This window comes from Podarcis pityusensis (genome assembly GCF_964106645.2).
Source record: "Podarcis pityusensis genome assembly, chromosome: 12".
Classification (NCBI taxonomy): Eukaryota; Metazoa; Chordata; class Lepidosauria; order Squamata; family Lacertidae; genus Podarcis; species Podarcis pityusensis.
In genome coordinates this window covers 25,435,402-25,455,834 of record NC_138037.1, presented here as the reverse complement: position 1 = coordinate 25,455,834, position 20,433 = coordinate 25,435,402, and the positions used below count along the sequence as shown (strand labels likewise).

Below are 20,433 nucleotides of genomic sequence, written 5' to 3'. Positions count from 1 at the left end.
ACATTCTCTTTAGCTGCCCTTAAGTTGTGGAATACACACAGAAGTGCATTTGGCTTCTTCACTGTACAGCTTTTAGCAAATGCTAAAGACACACTCCTTTACCTAGGCCTTTGATCTCTGAGATGTGTGTTTCCAGGGCCCACCCTATTCCAGTGATTGTAATCTGTTTTGACTGGTTTTAATTTTGTTGTAACTTGCCCTGGGACCTGATGGTGAAGGGTGGGTAATAAATTTAAGACTAATAATTTCAATGGGTCTGCTCTGAGTAGAACCTACTTGGTTATGACCCTTGGTAGTCATGTGTGACAAAGGAAACCTCAAACATGCGCAACCTCGTCAACTGATACACACGTTTCTAGGATTGCATTCTGGTATATTAACTTTGGTCTGCGAACCAACCTCAAATGAAGACCTGGTCATACCCATACCTTCACATAGACATAGCATTTCTGAGCTTTCAGTTTCTGATTTATATCAACAAATCTAAGGAAACTGCTAAAAAGCTGCAGCCCTTGACAGCAGAAAAGCTACAAGGCTTCGGTGAGGGAGTGTAATATGCCAAGGACCAGAGATCTGAAAGTAAACAATGTCAGCTCATGCGCCTCTCACTTGCCTTCCTGTGACACTGTGCAGCTGCAGCCAATGGACTTCAGCCAAGCTAGTCATGACTGATGTGCTTGTTTCCATTTCTGTAGCTTCCCATTACTGCTCTTCATTCAAAGAAATGTTAATGGTTAGGAACTAGGGATGTGAGGGAAATTTTGCTTGGGTTTGCCTTTTAATGTGCATCTTCCTAACTGAGGTTTCCTAAAACAGCGTTTGAACTGAAATGCAGCTCTCATTTCTGGAAATGCTCTGAATCTTGCATTGAGTTTGCTCAATTAAAAATGTCTACTACATTGGGTATATCAGGGGAAAGTGTACACAAATTGGACACAAAACTGTGCACATTTGTGAAAATAGCATGGCACAATGCAATGGGGAATATCACTTGCAAAAATGTGTGAATAAGGAAAAAATGCACACTTAATCACTGACAAATATTTGTGACTCCCCCCCCCCCCATGGAACTGATGCAGAAATGTGGTGATTTGAACTTAAGAAAAGAAAAATGAGTTACTAATATATTGTTGATCCCTATCGAATCAAATACAAATTCATTTCAATCCCAAATGCTCTGGATGCTTCAATGAATGCCCAGTTGCTTTCTTGCACTGCGTTGATTCCATTCATTTAAATAGAGGCGCAGATCTGTAGGATGTGTAAAGGACCTGCCTTCTCTATTGAAATGAATGGGATCAGCCTATGTAAGAAATCCATAGGATAGCCCTTGTAAAATTCCCATGGCAATAGGGAAGCAATGGGCCGGTTCCATCGTGTTAGTACATCTTGTGGCATCAGAGGACCCATATTAAACTGAAAACATTTTAAACACATGCTAACAAAGCCTGAAAGTAAGGCAGGGAAGTTATTTTTTTATTTGGTTGTTAATCAATATATTCAAAAGTTTTCAGAGAATCACAAATGCCAGTGTAAACATGCGCCAGGTACATAGATAATATAAAGTATTGCACATAGAAAAAATATATATCATCCACATTTCCTAATGATGTTTCATCCATCTGTAGTTGATGTGTAGGTGTTCAGCCAAGCCACCATTCTGGATAAACTATGGGTTTAAGTCAATAATTCAGCATTTAGAAAAGAGATACAACTCACTTCTTTTCCAAGGGTGGATATGTGAATAAGCTGGCAATGGTGTAGAAATCTGCAGCATGGTTTTGATACCTGAGGCAGTCATCCTCTGCATCTTATGAGTGCATAAGAGAAGTAAAAATGGTTATAGCAAGAGGAAGCCCCCATCTTCACTGTCCTGCCTTGTTTCAACCAAGAACTGATCCCTGCCCCCTGAATGGTTCTCTGTAAAAACATAGCTCAACAGTTAATTGGATGAGGGGTTCAGGAGCCAATTGCCGTTTGTTCTTCCCAGTCTCTGGCAAAAGTAGTTTGGGTTTTGGCAAGGCAACAATTAGGATAATGGGAACGATTGAATCTGGGTCATAGGGTGCTAAACATGAATTCAACAAGCCAGGCAGGGAGAAGGGAAGAAAGTGAGCAATGTTAGTACTTTCCAGCACATTTACATTGAACATTTTACTTGTGGATTCAAAGGATATGAGTATAGAAGGTACAGGAAAACCTCATGCAGATTTTTTTTTTAAAAAAACAATTTATCCCAGTGCATTTAGTTTTAAGCAAGGTTCACCATATGAGTGGAAGCTAATCTGGTCCAGCCATTCCAAAGTCTATGGACTGGTGGCTATTATGAAAGCTCATGTTTATAGGAAAACCTTGGAAATCTTCCTGGATTAGGTCCAATGATTATCCTGCTGAAATTACTGGGCCTAAACTAGTCTGAACAGGACTAATGCTAGATAAATTTGTAAGAGACAACAGGAAAACAAAAGTCAACTGTGGATAATAATAAAAAAGATCATTGCAATTCAGAAACCATGTGTGTACATGGTGCTCCTCCATGTCCCCATTACTCTCAGTGGCACCCTGCTAGTTCCCACACATGAAAAGGAATGCACACAGATTAGCCCTCTCCATTGAAATTAATGGGAAACCATTCCATGTGCAGGAGTTCCCTACACATGCACCGCAGCTCTCATGTTAAAAAAGAGACTTGCTGGATTGGGTTGTTAAAAGTCCAAGTGTCTCCAAATGGTTTGCTAAAAATCCAATAGTATGGAACTTCCTTAGGAAAGCTATGGGAGCAAAAAAGAAAGACATGACCCTTACATTGGTTTCAAACTAGATCTGGATACATTTATAAAGGTAATTTTTAATCTGTTATACAGATGTGCCACACTAGGATTAGGGGAGGTTTTGTTTCACTTTACATCTTCTTCACTTTGAATCATCAGTGGTTGTTTCAATTGGAAGCAGATGCTGACTGTTGGAAGCTCACTTGCGCTAGTAAGCCCAAGCTGAACTTTCCTTAAGAAGGGTTGGTGAATGGGGTTTGTTTTGCAGCAAAGGCTTAACTGATTTTGTTTAATTTACATTCGATGTTTTCTCCCAGATCAGGTTGGCCAGCTGATTTTTTCCGCTTTGCCTCACCTTATTGTATGTGGCTTAGGATCACAGGAAGCTGCCCAGTCAGACAATTGGCCCATCGAGCCCAGTATCATCTACCGCGATAAACAGCAATTCTCCAGATTTTCAGACAGGGGACACTCCCAGCCCTAACTGGAAATGTCAGGGACCTTCTGCATGCAAAGGAACTGCTCTGTCATTGAGCCATTGCCCTTCTTAGTTCACCTTACTAGCAGTAACTGGATTGTATTACTTGAGTATGCACAATTTACTACTGTCCTTTCTACAATTAGGCTGCAATCCTATATAGGCTTTGTTGGGAGTAAGTTCCAGACTTTCATGTGAGTATAGGATTGCACTCTGTGTCTCTAACATGGGACGCCAGACTTCTCTTTGCTTAGCAATCAGGATATAGTGGATAACATTAATCTGCTATGTCCATCGTTTGGGGCGATTAAATAAATGGAAGATTCTATGTCATGTTCCTTAGGGTTTAGGGTTGAACTATAATCTTCAGGGTCACTTCCCAGGCCTGTGATTCTGCAATTCTTTATCATACACTCCATCCTATAAAATAATATATACTTTTGCTTCTGTTCCGACTCTTATAACTGGTATATGGAATGTGCAGGATACATCCACTCTATTTACATGCAAAGTAATGTTATCATCAGTATAAAACTTCAGAGCCTATTTTGGTTAGGATGCCCAGCCTACAAAAAGATGGAAAAATAAATAATTGTGCCTCGCTTATGGAAAGTGTTTTAGAAGGCTACTTTTGCTTGTCAGAAGTACTTTCACAGTACCAACAATATTGCTTGTCTCCCTGAGCCAGAGTTTCATAGAAATTCCTATCCTTAGGGAGGCACCACAACATTATGCCATGATACAGTAGAGTTTGAACATTTTGTCTTTAAGCCATACAGCTTACAGACTACAGGAGTGCTTCTAATGCCATCCACGTGTGAATGTCACAAGTGATCCTTTGTTTAAATAAAACTCTCTCTCTCTCTTTTTGCTGCTCATCAGCTGGTTATGTTTTTGAGGCAGTGATCATTGTTCTTGTCTTCCCTTCTAAGGTCATTTATGTAGTGAATGCGTAGAACTCTGCATAGTTTGGATTACGACCACATCTTGGCAAGGAAGTTCCTGGTAAGTGGAATCTGTTGTACTTTTCTGCTCTTGACCAGGATGACTCTCCTCTTCCTATGTGTCAGTAGTCTTGTCACTTGTCAGTTGCACCCTGTCAGCCATGTCATCTCGAGGGGGCCTTGCTCTGTCAAAGAAGCCGCACTGGAACAAAACAAAGAGTCATGTGTAGACAAGTTGGCAAAGCAACCATCTTTTCTCCCTTTTTCAGGTCCTGCCCTCAGACTCAGACATTATGGCTTGGTGTCATACACCTGTATAAACATGTAGAGGAAATACATATGCATTGGCAGTGCTTTTGCCTTAAATTTTAATCAACCATCTCTGTATTAAAAAAAAAAAAAGCAGTTTAGTTACCTGGTTGTGAGACCTTTTTAAGCCTTAGAAAGATCTCACAACCAAATATCCAGGGATTCCAAACATTAAACCCCTTGCTGCCCCGTTGGCTGCATATAGAATTATACCATGCAGAAGCTGTTTTGAAATGCCTCCACAAATTTGTGTGATTGGCTAAGTGCAGCATGAGATAGAATAGCCCCCCCCCAAAGCAGTCTGGACTGCCTGTAGGGGCAATCACTGAAACAAAATGTTTCAGGGGGGGAAATCTGGTGTGGCATGAATTGCTCACAGCCACTGAGATCAATCAAGCTATTCTGGACTAAAGGCTATTGAGTTTGCACCTTGGCAACTCAGTTAAAAAGCGAGTTCATTTGAAAAAACAGTCAAGGTGGTAACTGAAATGGAGAAGCCACTACAAGATGATTTTTTTTTAAAAAAAGCAGCAAAGGGGCTGCTTGAATGTCCTGCAATGTCATAGTTATATGGACTCAGCCTGCTAAGTCATAAGCCCCTTGGAAATCTGCAATCTTATTCATTCTCACAGCTTGCTTTTGAGTAAAGACTGAGCTGAGTCTTTCACAACACGGCTATGTAACAATGAATAGCCTTCTGAGCAAAAATTAATTGACCCACCTTGGCATCATCTTGTTATAACTTCAGCTATTTATCTGAATATGCCCTAAGTCTCCCATGCTATTCCAGATGTCAATGCAGTGATGCATTGACAATGCTGCTAGAAGATACCCTGGGGAAATGGCAACTCTGTAGTTCTTCATCTTTGCAATGCGAACCACCTTTGGTTCTGTGATGGTGACCATGGAGCAAGTGTTGCTGGTGGAAACCAGGTGTTCAGCATCCGTGCGCTAGTCTGCAACCCTTCACAGCTGTGAGCCATGAATCATCTAGTGGGGTAGATTAGGACAGTTGGCGAGTGCTCTGCCGAGTCTTATCTGTGCACTTGCCATTTCATACAAACTTGCACTGTGGCTGACCTGTCCTGAAGTTGACCTGTTCTCAGACTATGGAGGCAAGATGTAAGTGTGGGGGTAGATGACGAAATGACAAGAGTTTGGTGTTGGGCAAGAACCTCTCACCTGCTTGACTTACTAGTCTAAGCAACTGGATTTGATTATCTGCACCATCCTTTGGGGATCTTTTAAGTTCAAACAGAGATGATATAAAGGAATGGAATGCATTTTTTAAATATTAAATCTCTGCATGGCAGTCTTTGAAATTATCCTTTGGAAGGATTAATAGGAACAAGAAGCATGCTTGCTCTGTTCTTCTGAGTTTCTGTGCCAAGCCCGGCCAACTTGTGACCCTCCAAGAAGAAAACAAGCCCACCCAACATGTGTGCCAGGGGCTCCACAGAGCTCCTGTTTTTGCTGTCTTCCTGCAAAAACAGAGGGGAAACCTAGCTTTGGCAGGATCTGGTCAGATTTTACACAGGCCTATCTGCCATGAATGGAGGATTTCCTTGCTGAACTGCCAGCCTGATACCTTGGGAACTGACATGATTTATTTCAGGAGCCAAAAGTCAATGTGAGAGTTCCTGAGCATTTTCTACATTCTTAATAGTCAAACTTTTTTTAAAAAAAGATGGAAGGAGAAAAAGAAGTTTGAAATGGACGAAACAAGTGGTAAGGTGGATAAATATTTATTTTCTTTTAAATCAGATGTTTCAGATTGTTTATTTTAACTGTATTGTATCAGGGTTGTTGTTGTTTTTTTATTAAAAAAAACAGTTCAAAACCAAATGTATGACCCTCTGTCAAACAATTTCATTTCTGCATTAAACTTGCTATTCTATGTTAACGGGAAACCCTGGGGAACAAGATTTGACTTCTGAGGTCAAGCATTATAAATATGAGAAAATAAACCATGTACTGCATTTATTATTGTTGCAAGTTATGAATATTCATCACTCTTCTCTACCAAACAACATGAATGTTTACATTTCATCTCATTACTGTTTGACACAATACTTGTCAGCTTTGCTTCTAAAAAGTTCAGGGCACAGTCTAGCACACTTAACTCTACTGGATTATGGCCCATGTCTTCCATGAAATGATTTGCTTAGTGTCCTTGCACACGTACAAATAATAAAAAATATATTAATTAAATTCATGCTAAACAGACATGTAGTGCAAAAGGCATGTAATGGGCTACATGACAGAAACTTTGGATTATGATCTTAGCAAGATAAAAGTCCTGTTTAGTTGCCAACCAATATATTTTAATATTCGTGGCATTCAATCAGCATGCACTCTTGCTCAAGAAATGCATTAGTAATAAAATGGGAAATGTGATTTTGAATCAATTACTAAGGTTTTCTTCTTCTTCTTGGGGATTTAAGTAACCATTTAAATGGCCTTGATTTAAATTACTGCACTTGATATACGGTGTTATCATAGTGTTAAAGTATGTCCAAACCAGATGGCTTTCTGGATTTTCTCACAGGATTGTTTTGGGGATAAAACAAGAGAGGGGAGAATTATGGGATCCTGCCTCGAACTTGCTGGAGGAAAGGTGGGATATAAATGAAGCAAATAAAATGAATAAACATCTAAAGTTACTTTTAGTTACACACAATTTTGGTATGTGGTATCTATGGTATTCTTAAAGATAAAATAACCAAGCTTGTGGAAGAATAAGTCTAGCTAAGCAGAGGCAGCATGTATCTGCAAGGACAAGTCCTGTCTCATGAAACGATTAGAGTTCTTTGAGAGTGTCAACAAGTATATAGAGAGAGGTGATCTGGCTGACTGACACAAGGTATCTGGACTTTCAAAAATCTTTCAATAAGGTAGCTCACCAAAGACTCCTGGAATAAGAGGCGAATCTTGACCCTATTGTGGATCAAGATCTGGTTAAGGAGCAGACAGCAGGAATAAATGGGCAGTTCTCTGAATGCAGAGATGTTAAAACCGGTGTCTACCATTAATTGGGACCTGCACTTTTTAGCTAGTTCATAAAAAACGATCTAGAGTTAGGAGTGAGCAGTGAGGTGGCAAAGTTTGCTGATGATACTGAATCGTTCTAGGTTGTTTAAACAAAAAGAAATGGCAAAGAGCTCCAAAAGGACCATTCACAGAGTGAATGGGCAGTAAAATGGCAAATGCGATTCAATGTAAACAAGTGTAAAGCGATGCTCCTATAGGAGGCAGTGATGGATAGCTTCAAAAGAGGATGAGACAAATTCATGGAGGAAGAGGCTGTCAACGACTACTAGCCATGATGACTGTGTTATACCCCCACTGTAGTAAAGCTTCTGAATATCAGTTGCTGGAAACTACTGGTAGGCAGAGTGCTGTTGCAGGCTTCTTACAGGCATCTGATTGGCTACTGTGAGAACATGATGCTAGACTAGATGCGTCAGCAGGCTCTCCTAAAGTTCTTACAGAGGCCTATTTCAGCAGTGCTTACCAAGGGGGAAAGACGGAAGGAAAGAGGAAGATGAAGTAACTGGGAAAACATTGGATGAGGATTCAGAACTCAACGTGGTCAGTAATAGGCATGATATAGACCACCGTGGGAAATGGCACCCATCAAGCTGGAATTAAAAACAACGTCTACACATCAGAGACATAGTTTTAAGTACTTTGAAGTCAATTGTTTCCAAGTCCCTGAAACAAAAACTTGTAAACTGCTAGTGACTCAGTGATTGCAAGACTTTAGCGATGTAGTAAAAACATCAAACAGAACCTACCAATATTAAAATAAAATCACTTGCAGCCTTAAAAAGATAACATTTCTTTTCCTCTGAAGGGGGTGCCCGATCATGTTTCAAAAGATAATTCCTTGAGGTACTTTGGGAGAAACAAGCCTAGAGGTGCTTCATTGCAGCAGGCTGCCGAAATCTAAATTCCCCAGACAAAAGAAGATCATAGGTCTTGGGAATCGCAGCCAATCTCTCACTGCTCACTTCTAGCTAGCCTTCAATAATGCAAACAAGTCACCTCTTTTGAAAGGTCAGAAACACAAACATGTCAGCGATCCAAAATAAATAACACACCCATCTCGTATGCCCATGATTATTTTGCTCAGAAGATCACACATTCCACCCCCTCCCCACCTCCCCATTTTGTTTTGGTATCGTCTTCTCTAGTTTAACACCAATACATTACATACCTTCCACAATGCTAAGGTCAACATAGCCAAAACCAGCAGTCCAAGGAGTATGGCTAATATTATAACCCACAGCGGGATTATAAAGGAAATGTTTGGAGTGGCCCAAATAACAGATGTTTTGGTCTGAAATGGAAGATGAGAAGGGGAAAAAAAGATGAAAGGGTAAATGAAGATGAGTTATAATACAACCTGAAAGTGATTATATATGCAGAATTAGAAACTAATGGTGTATTCGTAAAGCCGCTGTTTTAAAAATTCAGCATACAGTATCTGTCAGAACTTCACAAAACTTAAATTCTTGCAGTTCTAGTGAGTGGTACAGAACTAAGTTTTATATAACTAAGTAGGCCCAATGAAATTAATGGACATGAGTTAGCCACACCTATTGATTTTAATAGGCCCACTTTGAGAAAAACCTATACAGTGGTACCTCGGGTTACATACGCTTCAGGTTACATACGCTTCAGGTTACAGACTCCGCTAACCCAGAAATAGTACCTCGGGTTAAGAACTTTGCTTCAGGATGAGAACAGAAATCGTGCTCTGGCGGCGCGGCGGCAGCAGGAGGCCCCATTAGCTAAAGTGGTGCTTCAGGTTAGGAACAGTTTCAGGTTAAGTACGGACCTCCGGAATGAATTAAGTACTTAACCCGAGGTACCACTGTACATTTAAAGTAGTATCATACCACTTTAAACAGTCATGAGGGGGAAAGAATCCTTGGAACTGTAGTCTGTTAAGGCTCTTGAGAGTGGCTAGGAGACCTCGGTTCCCCTCAAAGCTTGCTGGAGGCATCAGGTAGGATAAGAGTAAACAACCCTGTGGGGTAGACTGAGAGGTTGAGAGATGGTGACTTGTCTGAGCCCTCCCAGTAAGCTTTAATTATTGCTAAGCAGCAGATCAACATTTTGACCACTACATCACACCGAGTCTCAATTTGATTTTACTGCCATGGCTTCACCTCCAAACTGTAGTTTGCGTGGGGAACAGGAGCCTCAACTTGTCAAGGATTGTCAGCATCATTCTGCACTTAAGGTTCTATGCTTGTATCAGCCTTTCCCAACCTACGGCCATCCTGGTGTTTTGATAGCCTGCATCTCCCATTATTCCTGGCCATTGGCCATGCTGGCTGAGACTCATGGAAGGTGGGAGTCCAACAACACCTGGAAGGGACCAGATTGGAGAAGCCTGGCTTGCCAAGTCACTTATGAAGCAGACACATGTAGATATACAGGTACATGTATTTTGTACTTGGGTATCTATCTGAATGCTATATGTCAACTGAACTCAGAAAACCACAAGACCTAGGTTTGCTACAGTTAAATAGGTTTAAATTTATATTATAGCTTAAACCAAATAAATCTGAGCCTCTATAGGCAATGGAGTAAGCAAGAACGAATGTCAACATTGCTATGATTTGTATTAGACATTGTGGTCTCTAGTCAGCTGACACAGCTACATACCTTGGGCAATATGCCGCTGGACAAAACCCCTAAGACAAAAGCACTCAGTCTTCTCATTACAGGAATAACATGAAAAGGGTAACATTAGCTTTCCTCCCCCCACTTTGAAAAAGCGTTTGCTGTCATTTTTAAAGACAGTCTAGTACACTTTGTAAAATGGCAGGTAACAAGTCTTTTACAACACATCACATATAAAAATAACTTGAAGTTCAACAGAAATATAAAATGTATTAACACCATTCCCCTACATTCTGGCTTAGCCCTGACCACAAAAGCTGGACCAAATAAATAGATCTTACAAAGCTTTTGAAATATACTTACGGTTTGGCTTTACTGGGTCCCCAGAGGAAAATTATGTGCTTTCCAGCAAAGTCAAATTATATATATTTCTAATCCTGCACATTTTCCAACATTCTAAATCTCTCTTTCGGTAGATGTATATATGAAATACCCAGTTTCCATCCATCTGAGGTTTATGGTTCTGCTGAACTCCGATGTTGCCCATTCAGATTAATGGTGTGTTAACTGGAATTTGAACACAGACTTCCTATTGTGTGTATACTATAGATGCAAGCGCCACTAGGGATTTTGAATGCATGCTTGCTATGTTGGCCCGTGGATCTTTCCTGCGGTCAGACTGGTGACCTGCAATGGACTCCAGAGCACGTAGCTCTAACTATAGGTGAGGTCTGCAATATCAGCAGTTTCTAAGCTGAGAAATCGCTTCCAAGTCAGTGCTACTCCTTGAGCTTTGTCCACTCTGTTTTCCTCATCTCCTGGTCTCCCCATTTGGAAAACCACCAACTTATCCTTTCTCTAAAGCAACCTGCATTTGCTCTTCATTAGTATGAGCCTTTCTGAATCAGCCACTTTCCCCCCATTGTCATACTGCAGCTTACCATATGGGGCAGTGGGTAGCAGTTCATGACAGTACTTAAAATCACATATCAACAATGATTCATGCCCAAACTCTCTACAATCTCTTGCTTCCAACAAAACAGTTCTCTGGGTTTTCCAGTACAAAAATAAATAAAAAATAAATCTATTCTTCAGGTGTGAATAGAGAATTGAACACACTGAAGGCTGAGAATGAGTGGAAAGGCGAATGGTAGAAATCAGTGCCAGGGATCATTTAAGAGGAGCAGGTGGCATCAAACCTGGTGTTTTATGATCCAGTATGAGAAAGGGGACATCAGTTTACTATTTTCCTGAGAGCAGAAGAATACTTGAGATCCACCACCCCATTACTCCTGATCAAAGACCTAGATACCGTAGATTTAAATGCCAATACAGAGAGACACATAACTGACAGCCATTTCAAAGATTTACCCAGTTGGGCCTACTGCATTCTGATTACATAGAGACAAGAGCTTTTAAGTGCAGCCAGAAACTGAGATGTGCACATTTTAAATATGGAAAATAAAGCACCCCAACTTACTTGTCAAAGGTAGTAAGCATTTCAGAGAAAGTCAAATACCCAAACCCCAAGACATCTAAATCTATAAGGGTTGACATAGGTCCGGGATTTGTCTGTCGAAAATGGTATCTGGGCAGAATTTTTGAAAAGCAGCTGAAATGCCCAGACCTATGTCAGCACATAACAGGGGGAATAAAGCTCAACTTTTCTGTCCAGATTTTCACTTTTTGAAATATGTCAACCCTAAAATATATGGTGCAATGTGAATTTAAATAGCTCACTTTTCTAGTTGCTTGGGAGCACTGAATATTAACTGCAGAGGCTTCCTAGGTCAGTAAGTTCAGTGGTCGTGGTAGAAGGGGCTCATTTTAATTAGCTAATAAATATTTTTCAATGACTTTCCTTGTGTTCCTCAATAATGCTCTCTAGCTGGCATGGAAACATAAGGGCAGGATGAGTGAGGAAAAAGGTCAATGGCTCTCATTTGCAGCAATCCTCTACACAGAACTCTCAGTCAAGGAGACAAATGAACTAGTGCGGAAGGTTGCAGGATGTGGACGCTACAGACATTACAACATCTGGGACCAACTTGGCCAGAGAACAGAAGCAAGGATTTTTCTCTCCTCCAGGACAGATCTCGCTCAGCAGATATTTATGTTCTTTGTTACAGTGCCAGACATCTTAGTAGTGCTCTTAAGCATGTAACCATTCCCCATTTCTCAAGTGGCAAGCAGTTTCAAGGGAGGCCCTAGTGGGTTTAGTTCCCGTTGGATGAGAAAACAGTGGAGATGCAAGGATGAGGAACTGGGCTGGTGAGCCGGATCCTTATTTCTCCCAGTCTTTGTGGGTCAAGTAGGTGGGTCTGCTAACCTACCACAGTTTTGCCTGAAGCCGTAGCAACCAGGTGCAACAAATCCCTTCTCAGCCCAGACTTAGCTGTACTGACTCCCCCCCCCCCCATGTCATTTATGATGCCAGGTGCAGGACAGGCAGACATGGCTTAGCCAAAATGGTCTGTCAGGCCAAACGAGGAAGCCTGGTGGGCCTCATTTGCAATAATATAATAATAATTTATTATTTATACCCCCGCCCATCTGGCTGGGTTTCCCCAGCCACTCCGAGTGGCTCCCAACAGATTAAAAACAGAATAAAACATCAAACATTAAAAACTTCCCTAAACAGGCCCCCCCCTCCACTGACCTAAAAGGTCGTTGTCATGCTTGCTTTATTTACGAATACACAAGCAGAGCACAAAGTGAGGTGAAGAGGCACCTTCTACAAGAGAGAATATAGTCACCATGCCTTGAAGCCATCAATAACTTCAGTTTCCATGACTTTATCCAATCCCCTTTTAAAACCACCTAGATTGGTGGCCATTACTGCATATTGTGATAGTGGCTTCCATAGTTTGAACTCTATGCAATATGAAGAACCCTTTGTCTGTCCTGAATCGTCTCACAATCGACTTCATTGGATAACCTCAGGTTCTAGTATTCTAACAGAGAGAGAGAGAGAAAGAAAGAAAGAGAGAGAGAAACCTTCTCTCAACTTTCTCCAAACCATTCAGGGAAATATGGTTGGCTCCAGATTTTAAAGAAAGCTTTTTTTTTTTTTTTAAAAAGCCATCTGTTTTCACTGGCTGTTAACGGAAATGTTTTATTGTATATATTGCTGTCGAAGCTTTTGTTGGTGACTCCATTGGGTTTATTTAAACTGATTGTTTTATTATAAACTTAATTGAATGTTTTAATTTTTTTGGAACTGATAAAACTGTATATTTGGTATGAAATGTAAGCCACCCTGGAAAGGCTATAGTTTAGAGATACAATGGATGCTCGGGTTGCGAACGTGATCCGTGTGGGATGCACGTTCACAACCCGCAGAGTTTGCAACCCGCGCCTGCAATTTTACCTCATATACACATTTGTGCAAATAATTCCCCCCAATACGATGCTTTTTTGTACATTATTCTCACTTATACAGTATATGCATTTTTATGCACCCTTTACTGTAGTATATGCATCTTCATACACGTTAAATGGCTGATGAACTGCATTGCAAAATTCAGAGAAGTGTAAATCTCAAAGGATGCCTTTGTTTTGGTTCATATATTGTTTTGGAAAATGTGAATCAGGAAGATTTGGCTCTCAATGCAATCTGAATTGAATTTCTCCTGAGGGGATTAATGGTCATTTCATGGTTGCTGAATGTACCACCTAGAGTAGAATAATTATTTTTATTGTGATGGTCTGCGTGGCATTTCTACAGAATGTTGTGAGCCACAAGGCATTTTATTGTTCTGAACCAGAGCTCTGCAAGGTGGCTTAGGCAGAGGCATGACATTGTGTCTAAGGCCACCCATGCAGTGATCTTTATGAATGAGAAAAGATGTTTGCACCTGGAACTTCCCATGCGTGGCTCTCAAACCTTTTCTCTTATGTAACTTGGGGCTTCCTGGCCTTCATGATTTTCTGCAGTTTTCGGAACATGCACATGTTCAGGTTTTTCTCCACTACCTTGAAGACTGGGGATACTTTCTTAAAGGAGAGAGAGAAGCTGTTCTGATAAAATGACCTTATTTTGCATGAGAAAATCAGATTTCATCTTGTAAGGCAAGATGGCGGCCAGGCATATTTGGGTTTAAAATATGTATTAAAAAAGGGGCAATTCCAACAGTTGTCCTCCTTGCTGCTGACTTCTTTATGCCAGCTAAAGGCATTTCTGTTCACTGTTTAGAAGAAGTGATAATGGGAACCATGTCGACATAGACACTATGGAGACGCTTGAAGCCTTCTGCTATGTATAATGTTTTAATGTTGGTTTTAGATTTTCATGCTGTATTTTATGAGGTGCTGCACTTTATGGACTGTATAAACCACCCTGGGGTCTGGTTAGATAAAGGGCAATTAGAAAATAACCTCTACTAGCTAAAATATTTTGTGCTTTGTCTAATAATCCTTGTCAAGGGAAAACACAGGAAGTGAGGAGCCACGCCATATACCAGCAACGTCACTGACCTGTGCACATTGCATGGAGTATGGCAGTAGAAACATAGGAAGCTGCCTTATCACAGAATCAAAGAATTGTAGAGTTGGAAAGGATCCCAAGGGTAATGTAGTCCAACCCCCTGCAATGCAAGAATCTCAACTAAAGCATCCATGGCAAATGGCCATCCAACCTCTGCTTAAAAACCTTGAATGAAGGAGACTCTACAACCTCTCAGAGGAATCTGTTCCACTGTTAAACAGCTGTTACTGTCAACAAGTTCTTCCTGATGTTTAGTCGGAATCTCATTTCTTGTAGCTTGTGACAGCCCTTGAGATATTTGAAAATGCCCATCATATCTCCTCTTTTCCAGGCTAACAAACCCAGCTCCTTCAACCGTTCCTCATAAGGCTGGTTTCCAGACTCTTGATCATCTTGGTTACCCTCCTCTTGTGGTGTCCAGAACTGGACACCGTATTCCAGATGTGTCTGACCAAGGCAGAATAGAGCAGTACTATTACTTCCCTTGATTGGGACACTATACTTCTGTTGATGCAGCCTAGAATAGCATTAGGGGTTTTTTTGCTGCTGCATCACACTGTTGACTCATGTTAAGTTTTTGGTCCACTAAGATCCCTAGATCCTTTTCACATGGCCATCCAGGTGTCCCCCATCTTATATTGGTGCAGCTGGTTCTTCCTGCTTAAGTGCAGAACCTTATACTGATGTCCTTAAACTGAGTCATACCATTGGTCACTCTAGTCGAGTCCTGTCAACACTGACCTGCAGAGTCTCCCTAGGGTTTAAGACAGGAATCTTTCCCAGCCCTACCTACAGAAACTGGTGAGTGAACCTGGGATCGCCTGAATGCCAAGCATTTACTCTAGCACTGATCTATGGTCTTTCCCCACCTCTATTGAAAGTGGTGTCGTACACCAATCTGGAGAAATGTGTTAAAACCCCTTTTCACTTAGCACAGAGATATGCCTTTATGATTGGAAAACTACTGGCATTTGTAGAAAGATGGTTGCATCGAACTACAGGCAAAGAGACAGAAGCGTCTGCCAACTGGACCACCCGCTATTCCCAAAGAGCATTTTATTTATGACTTCATGTAGGTGTTCATTCTTCAACTTGGATGGCTCCACTATTTTCTCATGTGGTTTTAGGTTTAAGACAAGGCTGTGAGCCTAATGCCAGTTCAGAAGTGCTTTATCTCTTTTAACAACTTTTTTATTGTGGAGGGTGGGAGGCAATGGAAAGGACAGAGAAACTCTGAGAGATAGGAATGAAGTTGCTCAACTGATATTCCTTTGCCCATCCTTTTATCCAAGGTGGTCAGTGATGCAGCTGTGGAGCTTTTAATGCACATCATATGGTGTTTCTGGCAGAGCCCTTGTGACACAGACTGCCTGCCTCACATGGCCAAAGAGCTCCTTATGCTTAGAAGAACATTTCTCTATCGATGTAAGAAGGGTTATTCTGGAGAGGGCACATGTTTTCCACAATATCAGTTGCATGGGAGCTAGAAGCTGCTTTGAAATGGATCAGACTATTGTCCAGCTCATCTAATATTGCCTACTCTGAACTGGTGGTGAAGGTGTCAATAGTAGATAGCTCAATGAAGACGTCAACCCAATGTGCGGACGGCTGTGAAAAAGGCAGATTCCATGTTAAGGATCGGTAGGAAAGGAATCAGAAACAAAACTGCCAATATCATAATGCCTTTAGGTAAATCTGTGGTGCAACCACACTTGGAAGACTGTGTATATATATTTCTGGTTGCAACCACACTGCTCCAGGAGATGCATAGATGAAGGCTAGTTTTAACAGCATTGCAGTAGTACCTCTGGATGTGAACGGGATCCGTTCCGGAGCCCCGTTGGCATCCTGAAGCGAACGCAACCCGAGTCTGCGTGTCTGCGCGTTGTGATTCACCACTTCCGCGCATGCGCGTGATGTCATTTTGAGCGTCTGTGCATGCGCGAGCGGCAAAACCTGGAAGTAACACGCTCTTCAACTACTTCAACCCGAGGTATGACTGTACTTTTAGCAGCCTTCTGTCGCTTCCTGCAGGGGCTAAGCCAGGCACCCCCAAACTCAGCCCTCCAGCTGTTTTGGGACTACAACTCCCATCATCCCTGACCACTGGTCCTGTTTGTTGAATGGTTTCTTTAAATGTAAAGGTTCATCATTGTTCCACCCGATGTGTATGTCTTTAAGGGGCCAGAGCAAGGGCCAGAGCAAAATAATGAGACCCAGCTTTACAGCTGTGAAACATAGCAGGTGCTGCTGAGTTGTATTGATTAAGCTGTGTCAGCAATTGGGTGTAGTATATAAGGAGCAGCACCTAGCTCTCCCATTACCCTGGGGGATGGGTCGGTGGTTGGGTCATGTTTGTTTGTTGATGTATTTAGTGTATAAGGAGTTTTTGTTTTTCTTATTAAAACCTTGTTTAAGTTATTTTTGAGTCCCTTTTTAATGCATGGTCTCCCCAGCAAGCTCTCTGCAGCGCTACCATACTGCAAATAGCCAACACTGTTATCTAGGGATGATGGGAGTTGTAGTCCCAAAACAGCTGGAAGGCTGAGTTTGGGGATGCCTGGGCTAAGTGCTATGCCGCACAAATATATATATATACAGATAGCCATTGTAGAACAAACTTTGCAGATTCAATACACTTCTCAAATCCTCACTGATTATCATTTTTGGTTAATGGCATCTGAATGGCCAAACTCTGACTTATCTATCACAAAGTAACAGTAGCTTTAGGCTTACAGTAAATGAGCTATTCTTGTAGTGTGATTGGTGCTTGTGTGTATAATAGCCCCTTTCTCTGATCTTCAATCATTTCTGCTTAGAGGGGTTGAAAGATAACAAATTACTCTTTCATTGTTCTGCATATTCCTCTCAGGCAAACATTTGCCATTTTTTGAAAAAGGGCCCAAAGTAGTAGACAAAAGCTCCCCTGAGTTTAGACTCAGAATTAATATTGACGTGTGTTTGCATATTATAACTCCCTTGTATAAGTATACTTTGTAGGGAGAGCAAGCATGTTTAAAAGAAATGTGCCTGAACACTGATTCTGTAGAAGCATCCCATCAGAGAGAGGGTAGAATTTAACTTTTACTTAGAGAAGACCTATCAAAATGAATGGATTTAACTTAGTCGTGTTCATCCATTTCAACGAGTCTGTTCTGAGGTAGGCCTAGTACTGAATTCTACCCAGATGATTTAAACCTGACTAGGGTTCAAGTGTTCACACACTATGCCAATAGCACACCAGGAGATACCAGTTACATGATTCAAGTACATTTCTCCCCCCTTTCTCCACTGTCTAAGAATTTGTTCAAGATAATATACGAAGGGCACAATCCATAGAAAGTTAACTGCATTTTTAAAATCCTACTAAAAATCAGAGGAAATGAAATATTTTACTTTGGACTTTCGGTTGACTATGATGATAGTATTTCAAGACCATCCTCTATCTTCTTCCCCAAATGGCAATTACTTACATCTAGTCTGATTATATTGAAAACTCTGCTTTGTATGCAGGAGGTCCCAAATTCAGTCTTTAGCATCTTCAGGTAGTGCTGGGAAAGACTTCCTACCTGAAACCCCAGATAATCTCTGCCAGTCAGTGTGGACAATACTGAGCTAGATGGACCACTGGTCTGACTCAGTCTGAAGCAGCTCTCTATGTTCATTTGTACCAGCCACTGGGGAACAACAGTGGTAGAGGGGCTATGGCCCTGATTTCCTGTTTGGGTTTTTCCATAGACCATTGGTGGCGCACCTTGTCCTTCCAGAGTCCATGTCCAATGGTCAGGGATGATGGGAGATGCAGTTCAATGCCTGGAGGGCCAGAGGTTCCCTATCACTGTCACAGACAAGGGGCTGGCCACTAAGGGGAACAGGATACAGGACTAGATTGGTCTGACAAAGCAGGTCTCTTCTGGCACATAACCGCGTGTAATCCATAATGCATGCATGCACGAGACAGAAACATGCAGAGATATGACAGCTAGCTGAACTTCCAAGTCCACAGACAATATACCTTGGAATACCTTCCTGGAGACTACAGGGGAGGGAAATTGCCTTCCTGCCCTGTTTGGGAGCTTCCCAGAAACATCTGGAGGACCAGCGTTGGGGGGGAAATGTTGGACAAGTTGGGCCTCTGGTATGATTTAGGAAGAATCTTATTACACTTTTATCCTGGGACAACAGGCCCTGAATTAATTAATGTCAGCTTCTGATTTTATGTCGCAAGGGGTGGTCTAGGTTGAAGTGAGTTGAAAGGGAGTCAACAACCCCTGACAAGATCAGGAGTTCTTGGCTCCTGACTCATTTCCATTCACCAAGGGGGTCATACAAACAATAGCAGGGCTGTTTTCTCTACAGCGTAGAATTTTTCTGCAGATAAGTGGTGCCTTGTGAATGACACAAGATAGCAAGGTTGGTTGATGGAAACACTGGAGCTTCTTGTTCATGTATTTCAGGATAACAACCTTGTCATGGCCATCACCAATACTCAGTTCTGTAAGCACAGCGTAAATAGCAAATAAATAGATAGATAGATAGATAGATAGATAGATAGATAGATAGTATATATGGTCATCATTCTGGATGATGATAATGTTGAAGTTTTAATGAATTTCCAAAGTCAAGGCGAGTTCTTAACCATGATTCTGTAAGCACGTTATAAGCAGCAAAACTTCAAATAAATATGATGGTGATTATCATTCTGAATGACAATAATGTTGAAGCTTTAATGAATTGCCAAATTGAAGGCAATTTCTGAACCTTGATTCTGTAAAAACAGTGTAAGTAGCAAAACTTCACACTTATAGGATCATCATTCTGAATGATAACGTTGAAGTGTTAATTAATATCCAAAATTTGTACTTACTTCGACTCTTGGCCTTCCAAATAACTCCTCCTAGACAAACACTGAATCCAGGACTGACTGACTTCAGGGGGGAAAGTATTGCTAACAGAAACTTCAAAAGAACTTCTGCCTACAGCACATCAAGCTGCAGGGTTGGCAAACCTCCACTGCCAATGGCCAGATTTAGGAGGACATAAAAGCACTATCATTTTTCAAGAGTTTACAGTTGCTGTTTTGGGCATCTGGCAGTAAATCAGCTCTGTGGAATAATATGCTTCATTCTCAAGTAGTACTGTAAAAATGCTTATCTGATTATTCAGTATATCATCAGAGACCTGTTGAGAACAGCAGGCGATCACCTGTGGCAGAGCGCAATTGAACAGCTGGGAGACAGTACGTAGAAGCCATTTTGAGTAACATGTGTTTCTGCTACAAAACACATGCAAGGTGGGTGGGTGCGGGGAAGCAGAAAGAGCTGGGATTTATCTTTGATTGTGGTATCTTTGAACCTCTTTGGATGAGCAATGAATATTAAGGATCAAAACGTTCTCCTTTTGAGCCTAAAGGTAAATCATCCCAGTACAGTAGGCATCAAAGAGAGAAGGCAGTCATGAGCTAGTCAAAAATTCCTGTCTATTGGCTGAATTCCTCCCCATCTGCATATACTTTTCTCATTATGGTGCTAGTCCTGCTGTATGGGGGGAACCACTCTTGTTCAGTGTGCACAATCACTTTTATTTCTTCTTAATTGCTTTTCTTGTATAAAAAAAGACTTATACAGTAATATTTTTCTGTAACCACTTAATAACTGAAGGAAAATGAAAATACCCTAATATTTCACATAGGTCTAAGTCATATGTTTATTATATGAATATATATGAAATATATATTATATGAAATATGCTTATTTGTGTGCGGTGCAAGAACTATATTAGAGTCCTGCTATTTATATAGAAAGCACA

The 20,433-nt window shown here is 41.1% G+C and overlaps 1 protein-coding gene across 1 annotated transcript in view; it reads right to left on the bottom strand.

The window, feature by feature from the left end:
• Positions 1-1,455: 1,455 nt before the first annotated feature.
• The window catches only part of ITGA8 (integrin subunit alpha 8), a 128,554-nt gene continuing 109,576 nt past the window's right edge, over positions 1,456-20,433 (bottom strand). Inside the window, exons 29-30 of the mRNA XM_080974394.1 lie at positions 8,722-8,844; positions 1,456-4,395 (exon numbers count right to left, since the gene is read on the bottom strand). Of these exons, the coding sequence (XP_080830520.1) occupies positions 4,309-4,395; positions 8,722-8,844 (210 nt within the window). The 3' untranslated portion in view covers positions 1,456-4,308. The remainder of the gene's footprint in view (positions 4,396-8,721; positions 8,845-20,433) is intronic.